Source organism: Vanellus vanellus, assembly GCF_965231255.1.
Source record: "Vanellus vanellus genome assembly, chromosome: 2".
NCBI lineage: Eukaryota > Metazoa > Chordata > Aves > Charadriiformes > Charadriidae > Vanellus > Vanellus vanellus.
In genome coordinates this window covers 22011908-22035573 of record NC_138906.1, presented here as the reverse complement: position 1 = coordinate 22035573, position 23666 = coordinate 22011908, and the positions used below count along the sequence as shown (strand labels likewise).

Below are 23666 nucleotides of genomic sequence, written 5' to 3'. Positions count from 1 at the left end.
TGTGCTCAGGGCCATCTTGTTGCTGGCTTATTTCAATAGAAAGGGTGTTCTTTTTTTCTTCTGCAAAATTAATTCCCAGAACTGCTTTTCTTCATTAGGGAAATACTTATAATTGCTGGCTCATTTCCTTCCTCTAAATTTCCCAAGAAGTATTTTATTATTATCTTTTCTTTCTGCCTGAAAAGTAGTCTATTTTAAAATATGTAATTGCCTGTTTTCTTCTTTCAATGTTTCCATTTTATTCTACAAGTGCAGCTTTTAGAAAGCATAATTGTCTGATCAATTTCATAGGCTATTTGTTGATAAATGCTCATATTATAGACAGAGTTAACGATGACTTTCTGAACTTTGTATTTGGTGATGAATTTCCTCAGCGCTAATTTTTGGGGCAAATACCAGCAGCACTTTCGGTTAATGTAAAAATATACCTGGTCTGTGGTTTTAGCAACATTTAGGCAATTGGTTAATGCTTTTTATTGCAAATCAGATACCAGACCTTCCTTTTACAGTGATAAAATCAGGCATCTATAAAGTTTAACTCCGTATCCTTGATGGCTTCAGAGTTTGTTCATTGTGGTGTTGTCTCAATGGAAGTCTGAAAATGCAATTTAAATAAATAGAATATTAAAAAGGACAACAGTTATCAAATTAAATGCAGTCTAATTGTCTTCCATTGCAGCTGGCAATGTAATTCATGACGCTTAATCACAGATATTTGAAGATAAGGAGCCTTGGATCATTTTTATTTATTTTTAATCGGTCGTGTCACAAACAGTCTCCCAGGACTGGGTGAAGGGAACCAAAACTTAAGCTACCAAAACGCAAGTGCTGGCTGGCTGCCTGGCCTCCAATGATTTGCTTTGTGAATGTCTTTCTCTCTCCTTTCAACTACAGAGAAACTACAGCATACTATTGTGCAACAGCAGGGCTCGTTCCTGGATACCAGCTGCAGTTTCCCGGGTTGAAGTTACTAGTCTGTTTCAGTTACAGCCTTACAGAGAGAGAGAGAGAGAGATCTCAAGACTTATTGTTCAGTAAGGTCTGTGGTTTGGATCCAATTTGATCCAGTATTTAAAAGCAAAATATTCATGCAATGGGATTCAACAGATGCTCTTAGTCTTAACTTAAATCTTGTTTGATAATCTCCTCTGTCTCCTAGAGATTTACAGTGCCTTTCAATTTCTGTTAAAGAAAAAATGTGACAGGAAGAGAATTAAACCTGTGAAGTGCCATGCTTACATATGTGACTGCATCATCTTTGAATCGTGATGTCTTTTATATAATTGAGAGGGAATTTTATTGTTTCATGTCTGTTTCGGTACTATTTTCCTGTTCGTCTTTGGTCAGCATCCCAGTTTGTAATTTGAAAGCTTTTCAGAGGTGTCACCTATTTGTTACTTTTAAATATTACACATAGTTACATCATACTATATTGCGACATCTCATCTCACACATTTGAAGCCTTAACCTGTTAAGGGACAGCAGTTATTGAGGAAACAGGTATGCAACGTTTGGACTGTATTTGGGAGTATCCATATATGTAACGTATGGAATGGATGTTCAGCCGTTGAATTTGACAACTACCAAACATCAAGGATTTAAAGAAGGTTTAATCTTCAGTTGTGCTAAGCTTTCATGAATAGTGCATGCATTCAGCTTTCCTGAGAAAATTCAGTTGTAGTTGGAGAAGTATGGGAATAAATTCAAGGTATCATCAGACAGTATCTCTCGTGAAAACTGTAAGAAATTAATTTTCTTTACAATCTATGATAAAATGGCAACTCAGCATTGAGGATTGCCTCAGGTGAAAAAATAACTTATTTCCCCAAGAGGGAAGTTATGAGAAAGGTTCTAAAAAATATTGCCTTTATTCTCACAAAGGTTGCCAACAGCAATCCTCATAGCTGGTGCAAAAAACTTCTGGAAAAATCCTTTGCTTAAAAGCTGTACTTCTCAAGAGGAGGCGTGCTTCCTACTTCATATATATGCAGTATTTGGATAGAACTGTACATCTAGAGTAGCAATGGGAAATAACTCTCGTACCCCCAAAATACCTGGAAAACAAAGAAAAAAGAAATAAATTTCTTGAAGTATTAATGGGTATGTTCTCTGCTTTCTCTGCATGTTCTTTCATTTGGTAATGTGCTTCTATGTCATTAAAAGATACTGTAAAGTTTGTTTCTCTTCATACTTGTATTTATATATAATTCTATGTATCTGCAGAACTCTGCATCTGTGGGTCATAAAACCATTAAGATTATTTTCTTAATTCAGTGAGTTCCATGCAAATTCAGCATGATTTTTGAATCATTTTTCCATCTTCTTTTGCATATAGCACCTGTAGGGGATGAAATGTATTATGGAGCAGGTGCAATCAACCAAAGCCCATAAAGAGGTCTGTGAGAAAACTCATAGGCATCTATTACTACCAATAAAATGTTTCTTTACAGCGGGGGAATTGATGAAAGATTTCAACAATTTAATTTCCGTAGTAATGCATGTTAAAAACTATGAAGGCAGTGACTTAGTAAGGTTCCATGCTGGTATTCCAAGAGCTCCCGAGATGCTCAGGTCAACTTTAGTAGTTAGCTGTATGTTCCTTTTTGTAGTCGTATTGTCAATTTACAGATAGGATTTAAAAAAAAAAAAAAAAAAAAAGGATGTGAGAGAGAAATATTTAATAGTACATTCATAAAATATATCTGCATGAAGGTTGTGAAGCTTTTCCAAAGAGCAAAAGGAATTCCATTTTCTTTCTATCATCCAAGTAGAAGTGAATTCATTTCCTTCCAGAAGTATCTAAGATTATCTAACTTGAATTAAAACAGTAAATGAGACTTCATTTTACACAAAATTTGGTAGTTGTTTATACATGAGCATTTCCTCGCACACTGACAAAACTGTTGAGCTGAAGGCTATAATTTAAATCTTTGATTTATGAGATGAGTCCGCTTTAAGTGTGGATCAAGATACCATTTAAAGCATTCTTCCAGAGCGACTAACTAGGCTCTGTGTTAGAGCCTTCTAGTTGGGGAGGTAGGGGCTTAGCTACTAGTAATTAACTGGAGTAGTTCCATTATGGAAAACCGGAACTGCAAAAGCTCTGCACAGTTTTAACTATAGTTCAAATATTGCATGTTTATCTGAAACAAGCTATTTTGGTAACTATCTCTTCTTCTTTGTCTCTCCTTGAGACTTTATGATGCCTTAAATGTAACTTTTAATTTCCATGGAAATTCTGTCAGAATGATAAACTAGACTGGGAAGATATACCTTTGTTGTCAAAACTTTTTAATTTACTGTACCTCCTTTTTATACATGACAGTAATAACTGTTTCTATTGACCATTAAAGAAGAAAAGAATTTGGTAAGGTAGCTGGCTTTTGTCATCTTCCTGACAGTAGAGTTTTAATTATGTTTACTCTTGTGACTAACGTAGAGCTGCTGAAGTTGTTAGAAGTTACTTCAAAAGTGTCAATGAGATTTACTGGGCAAGTACATCCTGGCATATAAAGTACAGCAGAAGATATAGAAAACGTCAAGGAGAAAATAACCTGATTATATCTGCAACAGCTTAAGTAAAATGCATCAGTAATGGTGTTAATGTAAGACGAATTCCAGCTGAAACAGGGTTTATGGTGAATGTATTTCATCTAGAACGTGAACGGTTTCATCTAGAATATAAGCCCTTCGCAAGTATATTTTCAGCTCGGGACACGAGGAGTGGGTTGTGTATGTCCCGGGGAGAGGTGGTGGGGAGGGGGCGTCAGGTCTGCGTGGCAGCACGGCGTGACGTGAGGGTAGTCCCACGCTGCTTCCCGGGTATAGGAGGTGCTGCAGGAGAGGAACTTCCCCATCGCCGGCGGGAATTCTAAATTCTACGTCCACCTCTTCCACTCTTTATTTTCTAAGTTTATTCTAATTTTAAAACGCTGTCATTGAGGCTTTGTTTATTTTGCTTTGGCACTGAGGAGAGGGAAGGGGGGAAGGAACTGAGAAATACCAGCATGTACTTCTTTTACAGTATTGCTTACAGCTATTCAGCAGAAAGCTGGCAATGCTGTTGATTTAAGTATTTTTTGATTGCAACAACTTGGGACAAGTTAAAGACGACTGGGAATCTGGGATGTGTTTCATCTCTCACTTCAGACCATACACTTTATTTTTTCTCTCCTTTCACTGTCTTAGATCTCTTTTAGGAACGTGCAGACCATCATACCAACTGACCTCGACAGAAATTTTTGGAATTTCCTAGTCTTAGGTTTTTAAACATTTACTAAATTTTGCATAATAAGACTTCAAAACTTTACTTTTTTTACTGTGCTAAACGTAGAAGATTTTAAGTGTAAACTCATTGCAGTGAGGTTGAGTGGCATACAGAGTATTTTGAGTGTAGGAGTCTCAGCTTTGTCATTGAAATAAGCAAATATTGCCAAGACTTTGACTGTCTTCTGAACCATGCACTTGATTGTGGAATTGGGTATCTGCGAGCAGGGGGATTTGATGGACCACTAGCCCAGATTCCCATGGCACATGTAGGATTCATGTATTTTACCTCTGAATTTGCTGTAATGCAAGCATCACAGCAACTACTGACATTTAAAGACCGTGAAAACTAGGAAGCTTTCTTCCACAAATATATATGTATTTGTCTCTCTTGGAGTAGCAAATGTACAGTAAAACAATTTTTGGCAATTTAAAATGAAATAACATCATAAGCCTATATCTATTAGGAATTTTTCTGATGTTCTTGTAAAGGGTTTTCCAGTAAACTATGTTTAGAAATGTTAAAATAATGCACATATTTTTAAGGTGTCTGCTGTGAGTACTGTTCATTGCTTTGTTAGAGCATAGCCGTTGTTACAGGAATTTAGTGGCCATCTTGCCTTGAAAGCCATCACACATTTTGCCATAGGTTTCACTGATGTGGTTACAGGAACTGTATGATTGGGATTTGAGGACAGGGAACATTATAATCATAATATAAGATGATTGCATGAGGTAACTGTTGGCCTTGCCAACTGCTTGTGGTTAGGAGCAGAGCCGCCTTCTGCAACACATTTGCAATTTGAATTCTGTCTTCATTGTTGACTTGCAGTCTAGTCTAGACTTTCCTGAGCAACAGGACTCGCTATTTCAAGGATGAGTTTTATATAACACTAAGGTGCATGTTCCATTCTAATATGTGTTTGCTGTGGCTTTTTTTCCCCTTTCAGGAGGATACAGATCATAATTATTACACTTCCAGGACGTATGGTCCATACGATTCTACCAGCCGGGATTTGTGGGTCAATATAGACCAAATGGAGAAAGACAAAGTAAAGATTCATGGGATCCTTTCCAATACCCATCGGCAAGCAGCAGTAAGTTATTATACCTTTTTTTCCTTTGACTGACATGGGTATTTTTCACCAGTGACCAACACAGTAGTATTACAAAGTCTTGTGACTGCTGTTCACAGAGCTTTATTTTAGTTAAGCTATGAAAGTCAGCACAGTGTTTCTGTCAAATGATTCCACGTTGCCTTTTTGCACCTGCTATAACAGTCCTTCAGAGATGCCTTTACAGGTATATTTAAAATTCTCTTTCTAAGGATCACAAACTATCAAACAATGAACTAGTTGTGTTGCAGAGGTCCGAGGGAATTTTACTATTGACTTCAATAGCATCAGAACCGAGTTCAGGATTACGTTGCTGAAGTTTAAGTCTCTCAAGTGCAAGTGTTTGCACTTCCATTTTGTACAAAGTGTCACACTTTTTTATCTTTTTGGTAGAACTAATAAAACTCATGAGAATGTCGTATAGTAACAGAAGTGTTAGACATGGACTGGGGCAAGGCCGAGCACAAATACAGGCTGGGTGGAGGATGGGTTTGAGAGCAACCCTGAGAAGGAGGACTTGGGGGTGTTGGTGGATGAGAAGCTCAACTTGATCTGGCAATGTCAGTACCTAAAGGGGGCCTACAGGAAAGATGGGGAAGGGACTCTTTATCAGGGAGTATAGTGGTAGAATGAGGGGCAACGGTTTTAAACTGAAAGAGGGCAGATTTAGATTAGGCATTAGGAAGAAATTCTTTATTGTGAGGGAGGTGTGACACTGGAACAGGTTGCCCAAAGATGTTGTGGATGCCCCATCCCTGGAAATGTTCAATGTCAGGTTGGATGGAGCTTTGTGCAACCTGGTCTAGTGGAAGGTGTCCCTGCCCGTGGCAGGGGAGTTGGAACTAGATGATCTTCAAGGTCTCTTCCAACTCTAACCATTCTATCATTCTATGTGATCACAATTTCAGGATATCAACAAATAAATATCACACAGTGATGAGTCTTGTTTAACTCATTGTAATCGTGCTGCCTGGTAAAATAGGTACGGAAATAATGGGCTTAGATGCTTAGAATTGACATCGAATGCTGCGTGATTTACAGATTGTATTCTCGGATCTCACCTGTGGCTGGAAACTGCATACATAGAATATGTATACATAGAATATACATACATAGCTCAAGGGTACCTAAAAGTGAGAACTGCCTTGTGTTCTTCATCTGGGATCCTGGTGCTCTGTGTTGAGGGAGAGAATGGAAACATGCAAAAAAATGTAAAAAAGGAATTAAAAATACCTATGTAAGGTAAAATTTCTTTCCTTAATAACAGTAATTTACGAGGCTTGGGACTTCAACATTAGTGAAATTCCTTTGAGAAATGTTAACCTGTTGTTTAACAATTAGTGAGGATGACACCCTTCAATGCTGTTCTAAGCACTTTTGTTTCCAGTTGGGTCCCTGAGATTATACACCTAAAACTGTCAATTCCAAGGGGGACATTTTCTTCAAGTTATTGAACCAGAGGTTTAAAGTGAAATAACGCTTGTGGAATTGATGCGGAGAAGCGTTCAGCGTGGCAGAGGGGAGCGTGGCAGCATAAGGGCTTCAACCCCGGCTCCCCCAAAGCAAGCAGTTTAATTAAGACTTTTCTGCTGAATGTCAGGTGCCCGCGCCACCCTTCTGCCAGATCTACCAGAGAAGGTTGTGGTCCCGGTTAAGCACACTGATATTGAGCTCTATTCATACTTACCCAAATCTCTTGGAATGTGAACTCGAGTGGCTGCTGCCATGTCTACATGCTGTTTTAAAGACCTCTATTTCAGTGACTCACTTTATGTCTCTTCTGAAGGATGAAAAAGTACCAGTGAGTCATCCTGTAAGGCTTTATATTTTATTTATAGGTCTATAATTGATTTTGTGTATGTGTCCGAGCAAACAACACCCATGTGGATTACACAAAGAAGTTATTTTAAAAAATGATGTGTTCTCTATAACTGTACAATAACCATAGAGTCATATATTCTGAGCAAATCATACATAACTAAGCAGCAATCTCTTCCCTTCTCTTCCATAGAGACAAACTTTGCCATTACTCTTCGTAAAAGGGTATTTTGCACATCTTTCTGTGACTTGGTGATTTACATTTCTAAAGATTGCTCTCCAATTTGAGAGGAGAACAAGGAGTTAAATTACTATGTGCTAAGGATTAATGAATTTTTCTAATAAAGTCAGGGATTCTTTGAACGCTAAAAATTTTACACTGAATTTGTGTGTCTTCCTTCATTTGGAAGTATGCAATTCTAAGAGTTCCCACAAGCTGTCAGTTGTTTTTGCTCCTACAGGAAAAAGTAATAAAGAGAGGATCCGTGACATGGTTTGGCTCGATAAACAACATAATCATTTTTTCGGGAAAGTAACAAACAAATATTAATGGAACAAATAAAACATCTATCTCTACAGGATTTATATCAGTAATAGTGTGGGGGTTTTTTCAGTACCTTGCCAGGTGTAATAAAATTTTAGGTGTGGCTTGGATGTTCAGCGTGTTTAGATTACTTATCTAATAGTTGATTACTGAGACACTGAACGAGATACAGGGTCACCTCGTATTTGTGAAGCTCAGCTCCGTTTTTCTGTCAGTCCATTCTATCACCTGTGCACGGAGAAAACATTTTTACTCCACTGGGTTGAAAATTCTAATATTCTTTCTGAAAAATGAGGTGTGCTTTCAAGCAGCAGAAGGAAAACCACATTGATTTCTAGTGGCTGTTACATTACACTTTAAAAGATTCCTTTTATCTTGTTGGTTCTTTATTACAGTATTATGCTAAGCAATTGTCTATATTAAACATGATTACCTTGTCAGAATTTAGGGCATCGCTTTTTGATTGAAGTCAGTGGGAGTTCTATATCTGGCTTGGGTGGGCATAGGATCAAGTCTTTATTGCAAAGATCTTTATACTCATAATTATATTAAAGCAATTTAGAAGACTGTTAAGGGGGGACAGGTGTCTTTGAAACAATTTAATTGTGTTATTCAGAAAGTTTATGTTAATGAGTAAAATGGGAAATAGTGTAAAAAGGAAAGAGGGAAGGTTTGGTCAGAAAATTGATGTTTTCAACAGTGCTCTTGGAAATTATGTTTGGTAGAGCAAGGACATAATTTAAATGGAGCACATACATAAACATAACATACACCTCAGCAGTGAAAACTTTAGAACACGGGGGAAAAAAAATTGTTTAAGTTAATTCATGAGCTGTCTTGCCATTTTGATTAGAAATTTTCAGTTGTATACCTATATATATGTATATACAGAAGAGGTCATTAGACCCTACTCAGTCCAATTAACACAATGCAAATGGATTTTGCATTCTAATTAAAACCAAACAAAAAAGTGCTAATAAATCCTGCCAAAATTCTGTCTTGAAATAAATGGAAGGAAAATCTAATTTAAAGTTACTGTAAATCTTCAGCTGTTAATTTCATGCTAAATAATTCTTTAAACATTTCTGGTATATGTAAATATAAGTCTTCCTGAGAGGAAAAAATACTCAGAGATAATCTGAAAATAATAAACCCAGGATAGAAATAATGGTAGGGAAAATAAAGACAAAATGCTTCCCCTCCCCCCCTTTTTTTTTTTTTAAACATATGGACTGTTGCCCTTTCTTAAGTAGAGATATCGAAGGTTAGGGTTGAGGGAGAGTCACCAACAACCCATCTTCACACCAGTTTTGACTGTAGTAACTCCTCATAATAACAGGCTGTGCACCCAGTTCCTATTTAGGCTTCAGGACATTATGGAAGTGATGTGCATTTTATGGGATGTTACATTTACACAGTGAAAAGTCCTTACTGGGATTTCAGCATTCCTTTCTGTCATGGCTCCTGATTTGTCCAGAGTTTAGCCAGCTAGCGCGCCAGCTGATGATTATGGGTGGCCACAATAATCGGTGAGCTTCGGGAAAGGAGTGGAATAGAGGGGAAAGGAGAGAGCCACAGGCAGAGAGGGGAAAAAAAGTTAGAATTTAAATGATTCTTTATGGTGAGCTTAGGTGAGGAGAAGAGTCTGTTCTCCAAATTCTCTGCTGTGAATTCATCTGGTTAGAGGATAGTCACCTGTAGGCTGACGGGGGGGGAAGATTTTTCTTTCTTTTTTTATTTTGCAAAAAGTACCTTAAGTAGAGTTTGTTAATACTTCTGTTGAATTTTTCTTTATATACCGTTTCAGCTCCTACTTAACAGTATAGAGAGGTTTGGGAACTGGTGTCTTGTGGGTTTGATGGAGGAATTGCCTTCCGGTGCAATTGCCTTCCAGAATTGCCTTCAGACACGCACCCAGGTAGCAGCAGGATGTGAGGGAGAGCAGTTGAATCTGAAGGAGCATGTGGCAGAGGAACAAACAACTCGCAGCATCCTGTAAAGCTTAGGTGTTGCTAAGGCCCTAAATATTGATGGCTCCTCTTAAGCAAGAGGTTCAAGCAACAAAACTCTAAGGCAAAACTCTACAAATCTTCATTAATTTCATTCTTATGAGAGAGCTATAATGTCTGTTGATGTACTTTTTATTCACTTATTTATTTATTTTTCCTGAAGTCTTCAGTGATGAAGATCCACTGCTTTCAGGTGTTTAAGTGCTACACAGAATTGTTTTCAGTTACCTATTGGCAATTCCAAATTAAGAATAGCAAGGCTCCAGTGAAAAATAAAAAGCAATGAAACAGACGTTTGAAGTGGAGGACTGTTCATTTTGTTTTCTCTTACCTTTGTGCACAATATCGATTTTATTTTCTGGTGTTGTTCCTTTCAGAGAGTGAATCTGTCCTTCGATTTTCCATTTTATGGCCATTTTCTACGTGAAATTACTGTGGCAACTGGGGGTAAGTGGCTTTCTAACCATTTACTTTGAGTAATATGAGAAGAGTTTCTTGCAGCTATTTAAAATACCTTTTTTCCCCCTGTATATGTCAAGAGATAAACTGCAGCGTTTATTTAGGAAATTTTGCTTTCCACAAAAAGAAAATTACAAAATATCAATATGATGAAAATCCTCCACCTTCTCAAGTTGAACTGTTATAAAACCCTCTCAGTGTATTAATCATTTTCTATTTAGGTATTTCCCCCAGAAATCATTTGTGTGTGTGTGTGTGTGTGTCTGGAGCAGTTGCACTTATGGAGATAGTGTTGGAGCCAAAACAAGGAGGGAAATGGGTTTTTCCTGCATGAGGGTAGAGGATTTAGTATCCAAAGATAAGAAGTGCTGCTAGAAGTACATAATTTCACCTGTAAGGCAAACCCATTGTAGTGTGTTGCCTTGGTGTGGTAGTGTCTGCAACAGTGCCATGGCGTTCCTCTCCTCCTCCTGTGGGGTAAGGTGAGAGGTATGGCACAGCTTGACCTCCTGGTGTTGTAGCTCTGGGCACCACTGATGGCTCATGGTTGGGGCTCTCCCTCCCACTGCCGCTGGCTACCGCTTGCACCAATCTCCTGCGCTTTGAACAGTCATTGGCCCCTTCTGTTTCCCTCTTACTCCACTTCCTTGAAAGACAAAGACGAGACCAAAGGAAAATGAAATGATGTGGAAGACAATAAATGAGAAAGAGGAGGAGGAGGAGTAATGGTCAAAAAGTGAAAATAGGGAGTCAGAGGGCAGCATCACAGAGAGTGCACCCACAGCAGTAAGTTCATGGACCCTGGCTGGTGGTGCTCTGCCCAGAGGTGTGACAGGACAAAGCAAACAGAAATAGGGGCTGCCATCACCAAGACCAATCCTACCCTGTCCCTCATCAGGGTTTCTCCTTCTCATGCTGTGGGTGGCCAGCTGGTCAGGATCGAGGGGATGCCCATGTCCCACTGGAGCTCTGAATGGGGAGGGTATGACTAAAAGAGTAGGGGAGAATTGCAACCAGTGTCTAAAGAAGATTAGGAGCTGGAACAGAGGTTTCTGTCGTGCTCTGTGTCAGGATGTCCATTTTGCTACCAAAGCAGAAGAATGCAAGAGATAGAGGTGAGTAAAGGCTCATATTAAATGGATGATTTGCAGTCAGAATGATAAGAAAGGATGCAGAATTACGGGGTGACTTTAGCACCGGGGTTTTCTCTTCTTGATCAGCAGCGACATATTGACACTGATTTGGATCAGATGAGCCATGAACTGCTGAATGGGATTTTGAGACTTGTCTGATTTCCATTCTGCTTTGCTTTTAGTTGCATTTTGGTGCTTGATCATCGATGCTGAGTTCTGTATTCTCTTATTAGAGGTGTTGCACTTGATGAGGCGCCGAATCAAGTGCATAATCTGTGTGGCGTGAAAGAATGGGGTGGGACGGATCCTGCACAGCTAAAGCAGCAGCAGTGGGGCCAGTGTTCATTGTGTGAATGCCCCTTATTCTTACTGCTGAACTTGGTTCCTTAAAACTCCACAAAGTTCACTCTTACTCCAAGTAATTCTTCTTGTGTGGTCACTCTGCTGGGCTTTCTACTAAATAAAATAATATTGCTGTAAATATATCTATGGATTATTGTCAAGCTAAATAGGACCTTTAACATCCGTCTTTGTTCTGTAGGCCACTGACGTTAGCACAGAGATTCTTCTGTCTTTCATGTGACACTTCCATGATTTTCGACCTCAAAATTATGCATGAAAAAATAAGATCTAGTCAATAATTGCTTTAAAAATATTATCTTGATAAAGCCCAGTAACTGTAAGTCATCCTGTCAATCGAGGACAGGATGCAACCTTTTCTGCAACTTTAAGACTCCTAAACCCATGTAGCGGGAAAAGAAAGATGTGTTTCTGTTCCAACTCTGATAAATGTTTTGCTTTGGCTATATTTGCAAATTTTGTTACCATAACTCATTGGTGGTGCAGCATGGCTTATAGCCTAGTAACAAAGGATAAAGACATGTTCCAAGGGCTTTTTATACTGTATGGTCTACTAAGTCTTAGCAACCAAGATTTTGCAATGGCATTGCTATTATTAGATCTGGAACACCTCCAGAGGTTATTCTGAGATCAAAAGAATGATGGAGTTAATGTGTACGGGAGTCCCACATGACAGATGTCCACTTCCTGGAGAGCAGGATATGATTAATTATGCTAATCACAACACTACAAACTGTTTTTACCTCCAAATCATAAATTACATAACCTTGTTAAAAGGAAAATTGAGGACAATGGCACATTAAATCCCTGTCACAATAAAAATGTCTACCCAAATGGTTTCTGCCATTCTTCATGGAGATTGTATTGTGGCACAGTAGGGTTTTGAGTTACTTAAGATGACTTTGAAATTGCTGAGGTGTAAAACTCAACTTTTCCTTTGGTTTAACTAATACTTATTTTCTCTTCCAAATGGTTTTGCTGAGCTGATGGTGTTTGCTGAAGTAAAGGAAGAGCAGGGAGTGAAAACGAGTTTGAAGGTTTTACTCACTGTTATCCTTAGTCTGTATTTGATAATGCCATTTAATTAATAACTAGGAGGTAAAACAGCTTATAGTATTAACAACATAATTAGTAATTTGTGCTTCTTTGGGATATGGGCATCTATCTCCCCACATTCCTTTAGAAAGCATTTTTAAAGCAACCTCTGGAGAGCTCTCAAAGCTTTAATGATAGTAGATAGCAAAAGAAGCTGAGTTTGGGGTTTTATGAAGGTTTCTAAAATTTGTGCTCTACAGGCCACAAGCGGGGTTATTTCTGTAGTAAACCACTCATGAGTTAGTGAGTTGTGTTGCGAATGTCAGGGAGATAAGCTCATGAAGTCAGTTTTGTTGCCTGTCACTGATATCCTTCACAGAGCTCAGTGGCTGTGGAGGTGGGAAGACCTCTCTGGGCTACAGCTCTCCAGGCAGTAACACAGCCCTTCTCGTAGGAGTCCTTCCAGCTCTGTGGCCCTACACGCTACTCAACATGCTTCATACTTGGTTGTATTAATTTTCCATGCTCATGGTAGTAACTCCCTCCTGTTTATTCTCCGTGGCTTATTTTTTTGTTTATCAGTCTATGTTTTCTAGTGCAGCCTTGTATCAGATACTGTCAATTATTTAGGAATTGTTTTTCTTTGTGTGGCCTCTCTCGTTGACGTTACATTTCTCTGTGGTGTTTCTGTGCCTGTAGCAGCATTGCAGAGGAGGGTGGTAGCTAACCCAGATTACTACGGCTTTTCATTAAACCTTACATTTGTTGCCTGGGATTAATAAAGGTTTTAATTTTCTCTTTTTGGAATTTCCCCTGATGGTTTGAATGATCAGAGGTTGCAAGGGGTCTTAATGTATATTCAGTCTCTGTTCTTTCCATGGAATAACTCAATATCATTGTATATAACCTATAAATCAAGAATATTTAATAGAACCAAACTGCTTAGAAACATAAAATATATTTATTTTCACCTTTAACTATAGATATGTGGAAGCAGCAAATAAAAACATAGTTCTGTATTATCATACACTGGGAAAACAATTTTTTGGTCACAGAACCTTTCTCTAGAATTGCACTATCAATGAAATAGTTAAGCAATTGTTTATAAAAGAATATCTTAGATCTGTCAGATTTTATTGGACAGCGCAGGCAACTCAGCATGGGTACACTTCTGGTATTTTATTAGGGAATCCTGCAAAGTATCTTCAAGTCTTTCTCTTTTTTTTTTCTTTTCTTTTTTTTTTTTTACATTTATTTTGTTTGAAGACTTTTTGAAAGTACCTTTTTTCTCTATTTCAATAACAATCGTATTTTTATAATTAGTGTACTATATAAATACTGAGAGGTGAATTCAGAGGCAGATCTCGAACTAAGTTTACGCTATTTTGATGTAGTGGTTTGTGCTGTGTCCTTTTGAACCAGGATGAGTTCAGCACATTCTTGCTGGTACATCTTTGATCGTAATTTTATCATCCTCACAATGATTTTAATGAGCCTATGCGGTCGTCTCGAATTATCCCTTAGCAATCAAGATTGAGATATTTTTTTGTCTAGAGTTGATAGAAAAATAATGTGTTATTTTATCAATCATATCTATGTTAAACACTATTTCTATTTTTTCCTATTTTTTTTCCTAAAACCTTTAGGAAATGTAGTTACTACTATCCATATTGTAGTTATCTTTTCCATATTGTGTGCCTGCAATGACTGCTGCTGTAGTTAGCATGGAGTACACTGTTAGAGTTTTCAGAGATAACGATACCATCTAAATGTAGCTAAGAGCTTCCACTGTAGATAAATCTGGTTATCAGCTTATTGTATGGGGCTGACGACATAGAAAACTTTGAGGATTTGTGCCAAATGTGGCTCCACAAGACCTCCTACGTGTACAGGATCAAAGTCAGGACCTGAAAACTTGTTTGACCAGTGCTGGACTCGCACCCAGATTGTAGGCTTCTGGGTGGAAGTCTGAGTTAGGGTTTTTAGAGATTAATGCTATCCTGGCTCTTGCTCCAGCTCATCTTCTAGACACAGTAGTGACAGCAGAATGACAAACTCCATCCCTGTAGGCACTGGTAACTTATGGTGGCATAGGGGCCCAGAAAGATTTCAACAGACTTTGTGCAGGAAACTACAGTAGGAAACTACGCTGTGGAAACCAGTAGTGTGTCATGCTAGCATGAGCCCCATTATAAGGAACAAACCAGAGCTGAGCCCTTTGTCCTTCCAGCCACGATCCCTTTGCTGGTCTGACCCCGTTTAGGTCATGAACTCCGCAGCAGTCACACTGAATGTCTGTTAACTGGGGCTAGGATGAGATTTCTTCTGTCCGCTGTGCCCTCGTGGTTTTGTCTGTAGCAGGAAGGATGCAATAGTGGAAATTGCAGTGAATATATAGAGAGAGGGTATTTAGAATATGACCAAAGCATTTGCACAGGTCCGAATGAAGCAAAAGTCTTCCCCAAATAGACGTGTAAAACCCAGGGTTAATTTGGGGCTAATTCCTACTAGAGGCGCCTGTAAGTATATGGTGGTAATAACTTCCCTTATTTGACAGTTTATTTACTTCCCCTTAGCTTTATTTTCTAGCAGCACAACATCTGGAAGCTCCAAAACAGATTAGATGATCCTGCCAGTCATTATGACTTTTGATTTAGCCAGTCTTTCAGGAATTGTCATTAAAATGAAAACCATGTGTGCATAACCTAAAAACATTACAGTTTTCTGGTAAGTAACCATCAGCTTGGGTTCTGTTGTGGTCTTTGTTAAGGTTTTTCAAAGCTTAGTTCTGTTAATTTGTCTCTACATCTAGTGGACATTTCTAGACCGATCCAGAAAATTCTGTCATGACTAGAATTTTCTGACACTGAGGTTGTTTGCTTTGAACCAGGATTTCTTCCCAAAGCCAGTAACTGCTTTGCAAAACAAAAGTCAATGTGAGTATTAACATGCTAATTATGACTGTACACTTGAACGTTTTGCTAGGAAATTCATTTCAATTAATTATGATATCATTAATGAAATGAAATTTTCAGAATTGAAAGAAGCTGTTACTCCTTGAACATCAGTCCCAAAAATGTAGGAGTAATTATTTTCAGCAAACTAAGGGCAACTAAGATGATTAAGGGCTTGGAGCATCTGCCTTATGAGGAAAGGCTGAGAGAGCTGGGACTCTTTAGCCTGGAGAAGAGAAGGCTGAGGGGAGACCTTATTATGGCGTACAAGTATCTAAAGGGTGGGTTGAAGGAGGATGGAGCCAGGCTCTTTTCAATGGTTCCCAGTGACAGGACAAGGGGTGATGGGCACAAGTTAGAACACAGGAAGTTCCGTTCAAATACACGGAAAAACTTCTTTACGGTGAGGGTGACAGAGCACTGGCACAGGCTGCCCAGGGAGGTTGTGGAGTCCCCTTCTCTGGAGATTTCCAAGACCCGCCTGGATGCAGTCCTGAGTAATGTGCTCTGGGCAATCCTGCTTTAGCAGGAGAGTTGGACTAGATGATCTCTAGAGGTCCCTTCCAACTCTGAAAATTCTGTGATTCTGTGAAAAATGGAAATTAGGTCTGTGAGCTAAATCCTGAAGTCTCTGGTTAATTTTTCACTCAGTCTTAACTCAGGCAAGTAACTACTGATTTCCAAGTTCAAAGGGAGAAAATAAGGTCTGAATCTAGGAGAGAAAGAGATGAAGGGCAGTGGAAGGTTGAAGCTTAGTTTGCTCTGGGACATGAATGTGTAGACCTCAACCAGATGGACTGTACCAGGACGAGAAGATGCTGATGATTAGGGGACAGGGTGAGTGAGAGGAAGGGGTTCCTTGTTGGAGTTGCAGGGGTGTATTAAGGAGCCAGGACCCTCGTGAGGTAAATGAGCTGGAAGAAGTTTATACACTGAAAAGGTAGAGTATAGCTGAATGTGGTTTCAATTGACAGGGAGCACTGGGTTGTAGCGAGGAGGAGATGGTATTATCCCAGAAAAGCTAGAGGGAAGAAAAACTCCAGGAGAAATGGATGGAGGGAGAAATCAAGCTGGAGGTCACTACTGTTAGGATAAATAATAGCTATTTAATAGATTAGCAATTTCAGTAGTGGCTCCCAGCTGTTGTACTGGTGTCAAGGAGCACAGATGAGTGGCACAAGAGAGAAAACCAGGTGTGAATGAAAAAATGAAAGTTTGATGTTACACCTCTTTGGTGCTCTCTATACTCTATCATGCAGGTTATTATGATGGAAATGAGTGCATTTCTGCAGGTATGTGAAACTGGGAACAAGAATACTGTAGAAATGACAGAAGAATACAAAGCAAATAATTGTGGCAGGCTTTCATGTAGAAAAATATTAAAATCAGCATGCTTAATAGTAGGTGAGTTACACTAGGAAAACCACAGAATTGTAGGGGGATAGTTTATAAATTGAACAAGGTAAGAGCAACCACCTGGTGACCTCTAGTAGGCAAAGGTCACTATCTGCTCCAGCAACCTCTGAACATGTCAGTAACAGCCTGGACATCCCATGAAAAATTCAATTTGGAAGGCACTTCTTTATAAGCATAATGTATAAAATATATGCTATCGAGAAGCAAGAAGTACAAAGCAACCGAGAAACAACAGATTAGTATTTGGTGAAGGAAAGCAAAAGGACAGAGTGACATGGTTATTGCTTTGTGAAAGCTGAGCTGATTCATGATTGTGGAAAGAGACACTGCAGTGAAAGTGCACAGAGTCTGAAATAACTCTGCTATGAGCTACAGGCATGGGCACAGACCGCAGGCAAATTTACAAGTAAAACAAATACATTATATACGAAGGGTACAATTCATCTAGCTGTGCCAACATCTGTATCCGTGTTTGTCAGCCTAAACTCATACAGTCAGTAGAGATGTAATCAATATAGTCAGCAGGATCTATGAACACTGAAGGCAGATGTTGAAAGTGGGTTGGATGAATTGCGTCCTGTGTTTAATTCTCTTTATATGTCATTATATACATTGCTACAAATAGAGCCTGGGTTGATCAGCTTAGATATAGATGTTTACATTTTTAGATGTATATAGCGGGGTGAGTTGACTATTGAGACATCATACGAATTAACCTGAAGAAGGCTCCAGAAATGTCCACCTACCCCATGCAATAGCAAATGCACAAATACAAATCGGGAAAAAATGGAACTCAAAGTTGTTGCAGGAAAAAAAGGTGGATCAACAGTGTTCTGTATAGGTAGACACCTTATATAAGGATTACAGCAAGGAACTGCCGTTAGAAAGCTTGCAACTGCTAAATCACTCAAAAGATAGCTAAAATGGCACCTCGTAGGCGATCAAATTGTAGCACTGAAAATAAAATGCTTTGGATGTTTGAAACAACCTGGAATGCCAAAGACAGCATGAATTCACCAAATATAACCAAGGGTATTAGAGGGCTGATGGGAGGATATGGGGAGAACAGCGGTAGGAGCCAATAAAAATGTGCGATAGGTTTTGGAGCAGAGTAGGGATGGGCCTTTAAAAAGCCAGCCGTGTGTTACCTCATTGCTGTAGCTTACTGCTCAGAGATCTGGAAACTAGACAGCCTTTCAGACACTTCCACAGCAAGCAATGCACCCAAAGCACTGACACGTTTCGGCAGAGCAGTAGGCTATTCCAGCCCGAGACATTTGAGGTAATGATTCCCAGTTGTCCTGTAATGAGTTTCTGACATTTCTCTGAGGATGGGGATTCAGTCACATATAGCCCTGCTGAAGTTGGAGCAAGCAGTTGAATTTGTGAAGACTGTATTAAAATCTGGCGAGATAATATCTGATAAATAATTGTTCAGTAACGGAACATTCCTGAGCAGCAGGCAGAGGAATTATTTGAAATAATTCTTATGGTGGAGATGCTGCTTGAGCATTTCTACCGCTGTTAATAATGGAAGGAGAACCAAAGAAATAAAAAGGCACCCCAATATGAAATCCCATTGTGATCAAATTAAGGTGGGTAATTTTCTAAAACTGAAATCAAGAATTCTTTGTATGATTGTGTTACTTCCTGAGGTCAGATCGTATGCTTAAAAATATTTGTACTTATTAAAGAGAGAGATCTTTGTGCATATAAGATACACGCAGCTTCTTGTCAAAACTGCAACTGCTATACCCACTATTGACCCAAGATAAAATCACAGGCATTGAAGGCGCTGAAGTAAATTTTCCACTGAAACCTTATGTTACTGGAACCTGTGGTGATGAGCAGATGTGAGGTACCTGATCATGGTTTCTAAACACTGATCAGTCAGGACAACTGATTCAAAGTCCTCTCTTATTCTCACAAGAAAGAATCACACTTATTTCAGTATCAAACTCCTTTATAAATTATAGCTGTTTGGAAAGTAACAGGGACAAAAAAGCTTGGGTTAGCTGGCTAGCTGGTTGGCTGCTTAAGTTCTATTCAGAGATAACATTTTGAATTCTCTTTTTTGGACAGGATTATGGTATTCATGTTTAATTGTACTGTTGTCAATACATCAGGAGGGATATTATGGAAAAATAAATACTTACGTGCAGAGAATCCTAATGTCATTTTGCATCACGTTTTGCAGGACTTTCAGAGAAAGAGGATCAATGAAAGAGGAGAGATTATGCAGTGGGGAAGGGAATAAAGCCTGGTGCTGCACTGTCTGAGCTCCCTCTTGTTGTGTTGGCACACAGAGCCATACCTCTAAGCAGGAGGGAGATCTGTCCGCCTAGCTTGGTGGTGGTATGGAAAGAGAAGGATGCACAGGGTTAGGATCTGAGATTGTCAAGGGTGAGGATGGTTGTAAATCTGCAGCCTGGAGTAAGCCTCTGCTACTTGAACGTTATCTGGCGTTTTCCAGTCCTCGGAGAACAATTACGCTCGCATACGTTTTCCCCGCGTCTCATAAATTTACTTTCCTAAACTTTCAAAACCAGTGGAGAGGTGGAGTACAGTTTGCCTGGCTCTCTGGAGCATCATTGTAGTGAGCGGACCATCTTGTTGGAGCCTGCCAGAAGTCTCAGTGAGGCTTTTCTTGGTTGTTCCTGCTGCTCTGGCCCCTTCAGCACATGTGTTCATCGCTTAATGAAGCTTAATGAAGAGCTCTTTGATAACAAAAATTACCCTGTGGGCAACATCCATTAAATGGCAAAGGTGATCTAAAGCAGAGCAAAACACAGTGTTTCTTAGCCAAAATCACTGACTTGGGTTACGCTGTGTCTGTTGCGGGGGATTACACTTGTCATCACCAGTGGGCAGCTCGCTCTGTAAGGGCTGTAGGGCTCTGGCTGTTGACTGGCAAATATCAGCTCACGCAATTGCCTTCTATTTACAGCCGCTGTTTCTGATGTCTTGTGTTGCCACGCAGCTGTTCAAATGCTTTTCTACCTGTAAAACTTCCTTTGCCTGGCATTCCTGTGTCAAGTGTTCCTTCTGAACCTACCTCTCCTGTTTCTGTAAGGGGGTAGCCCTTCCATCAGCTTTGCCCTGAAACCGTTTTGTCTTGCTTTCCGCCAGTCAACTCTTGCAACTCTTGCTGGTCCTGCTTTAATGCTTTATCTTTACAAATTGGATCAGAAACACTTAGGGCAAAAAGAATGATGAGCTTTGGGGGGGGGGGGGGGGGGGGGGGGAGGGTTGGGGAATAATTCCATATACCTTCCATATACCTTGACGCGACTTTGACCTTCGCATAGAAAGGCATTTGCCAACTTTGACTGTGAGGTTTATGGGCAGTAGTTGCAATGAAGTAGTAACAGGACTTAAAATGACCGCATTTGTGTTTGTCTGTAAGGGTCTGTTTCATACAATAACAGATAACTAGCCAAAGCATTTGCCATGTAATGCCAAACAAGCACTTAAATAATTCTGCAGATCGGACACTTGATAAAAAAATAAATGGCTTAATGTTAATGCAAAGAGCACTGGGAAGTTGTTAGTATAAGCTATATCTAAGATGTATCCATCACTTTTTATTGTAGAATTTTATAGTAGGCATATATCTTATGTTCAGCCTTTATAGTAGTATTGCAAAGTTTCAATAATACCGTGCTTTTACACCATAGTAAAGATTTTTAATGCATGACAAGTCTTTATTTTCAGCACCTCCTACAAAATATAATGTTTATTTTGTTTGCTGCATGCTTATAAGTTAAAAAATAAACTTCAATCAATTTCTGCCTTTTTAGCAATTGACTTTGTAAAAGCTACTACGTATGTCCAGTCTCATAAAACTTTATGTGGTTTTATTTTGCCTTTCCTACCTTATAATACAATTTTAGCTCCTGTTCTCAATGTAAGAGATTGAATATCTGGACTCTGCAAACCCCAGCTGAAAAGTCACCTACTGAGAAAAACAAAAAATCATTCCCAAACCAAAACCAGGCAACTGGAAGATGGTGAGAACAATGGATAGTGTATTTAGTTTCTAATTAAAAGAGGAAATTCCTGATAAAGAGTGAGAAATAGGCCTTTTGTTGCTGTAAGGCAGTACTTCATAAAGATAATGTATTAGTGTGGAAGTCCTAATGAAATGTGCTCTGTCCATAAAGCTTCTAAGGTTTGTAAAATAGTACTTGCGTATATCCGTTTCATAAAGTCAAAATAAAAAACATGCTGGCAGTTGGTTACAAACATTTTTAAAAATGCATAGAGCATTTAGAGACCGATCAGGCTGGGAAACATGTTGAAAATTCAGCTCAGAGTCAGCATTAATTATTAAACATAAGGACTGCTCTAAGTTGCAGTATTTCTACTGAGGGGTGGGGTCTTACTAGTTTGAATTCTGTCCAAACATAATTAAGAGTTGTCCTTTTCCAAAAAGTTAGTATCTAACTATGGCAAAAGCTCTGTTCCCGTTCCTCTTAAGTAAGTTTTTGCTGTTTGGCTTTTTTTTTTTTTTTAATATGTTGAATTCCTAATGGTATCAATTTAAATGCAAAGGGCTATGAAAAGCTTTTTCAGTCAGTTGGTCTCGTGTGCCTCTTGGTGAACGCTCTTTCCTTTCATCTTTCAGGGGAACTTGGTTTAGGCCTCGAATCAGGCTGCTGTTAATGCAGTATTAAAATTCTGGACGTGAGACCCTGTACCTTATGTGATACTATTGCTGTCTGCTACCGTAGCACCACGTACTGCTGCTGATTACCTGTGAGAGCCAGGGAAACGGAGGGCTTCGTCTCCTTCGCATGTCATCATCCATATCTGTAAATGTCATAAACGTTATGTTCTTATTCCTGAAATACTTACCAAATTCACACTGTTCCTTGTGTTTCTGCTGAAATCCGAACTCCTGCATTGACTGATCATTTGGCTTCCTTAAGAAACGGCTGTTAAAATAACTGATCACAGAAACAATACCCTGAACCTACTGCTACCAAAATAGACCGTAAAGCTCCTCATCTTGCCATAGGATGCTTCCCTAATTGCCTGTATTTCGTATCAGGACAAGCCTGCAATTGGAGGTAGCTGCTCTGTTAAAACCGTGTTCTGCCATGGCGGGTAGCACCCATGCTCACGCCTGCTCCTCTTCTCAAACAGCTGAGTCTATTTACAAGTTGTAGCAGAGCAACAATCAAAGGGTAAAGTGTCAAACCCGGTGGGGTTCTTTTTTCCACTTACATGGGTAGCATTAGATACAAGGAGTACCTAACGAGCAAGGTTTTTGCAGGTGTATAAAGTGCCTTTAGTTCTGTCGGGAAAGGATCTTGGAAATATTGTATTTGGAAGAACTCATGAACTGCTGTGTCAGTTCAGCTAAATAGTGTTTTTAAAGCTATGATTAGGTGACAGTCCTATCCATTTAATAATTTTTTTTTGTTCAAGTAATGAAGGGGTCTTTCTCCACTTTTATTCTATGCAGTTTAATACCTTAAAAGGTATTTCAACAACTGATATGATGACATATAGCAAGGGTTTAAGCTACTGCAACATTAGCGCAACAGTTAAGCGTTTCTGCTGTGTTACCTTTGAAACTTAATCAGTACCTCTGCATTGTGCTGCATTAGCTTTAGGATCTCTAATATGATGCAGAGATGCACGGTACAGATGTGCTAATAAAGGCGTGATTTAAAAAATAAAGACATAAATAACCTGAAAAGCCATCATCCAAAGAACTAATTAATAAGGAAAACAAATTGTTAGAGAAATGTAAAGCCTTGCAACGCTGTCCTAGTTTGCAAGTCGTAATATCTTGGAAGAGAAGCTTATTTCTTCCCCTTTTGTTTCACTTCAAGCTTACTAATTTGTTGGGCCGCTGGCAATACGTCCAAAGCAATTTTAGCAAGTGACAGTAGGTTTGGTTTCCAGCTGCATTAGGGAGTGCGGAGTTCTTGGTTGTTGTGCAGTAAGCAGCTCGTTGTTATCTGAAAGAAAAGTTTGGAAGCTTACGCAGGCTTAATTAAAATAAATGAAGGATTTAAAAGTGAACACTGAAATTACTGCTGGAGAAATATAATTAACAAAGTAAATTGCATCCTAAAATGGTTCCAGATTAGTCCACAGGGACTCAGTGCCAGTCCTCACTGATGAGGAAGCAGGAAATATTCTGTGGGAGCTGAAAGAAGGCAGCAGCAAAAAAGACTGGAACTGTCCTGCTGATGGCACAGCCTCACATTAAGAAGAGGCTATTTAGTCACTTAGTTTTACATGTTACCAGCAGTATTATTAAAAAATAAATATAACTCCTCTTTCTTCTTGCTATTAAAGAGTACCCACTTTGTTGTATCCAAAGCTACTGATCATGCATAATTCCCATTTCCTATCTGCGTGTCTGAAGAAAGACTGCTAGAGAGCATGAAAAGCACATGAATCAAGTCATGTAAGGCTTTTTATGTTTATTACTTCTGATAAAGTATTCTGATAAAGTATTCTAACTTCCCTGTTTGGGATCCCTCAATGTCAGAGGAAATGTCTGCACCTGGAATTTGGTTAGCATATCTAACAGACAG

At 39.1% G+C, this 23666-nt stretch overlaps 1 protein-coding gene across 1 annotated transcript in view; it reads left to right on the top strand.

Moving 5' to 3' along the window:
* The window catches only part of PLXDC2 (plexin domain containing 2), a 286298-nt gene that overhangs the window by 145468 nt on the left and 117164 nt on the right, over positions 1-23666 (top strand). The window contains exons 3-4 of the mRNA XM_082498988.1: positions 5217-5363; positions 10130-10199. Coding sequence (XP_082355114.1) covers positions 5217-5363; positions 10130-10199 — 217 coding nt within the window. The remainder of the gene's footprint in view (positions 1-5216; positions 5364-10129; positions 10200-23666) is intronic.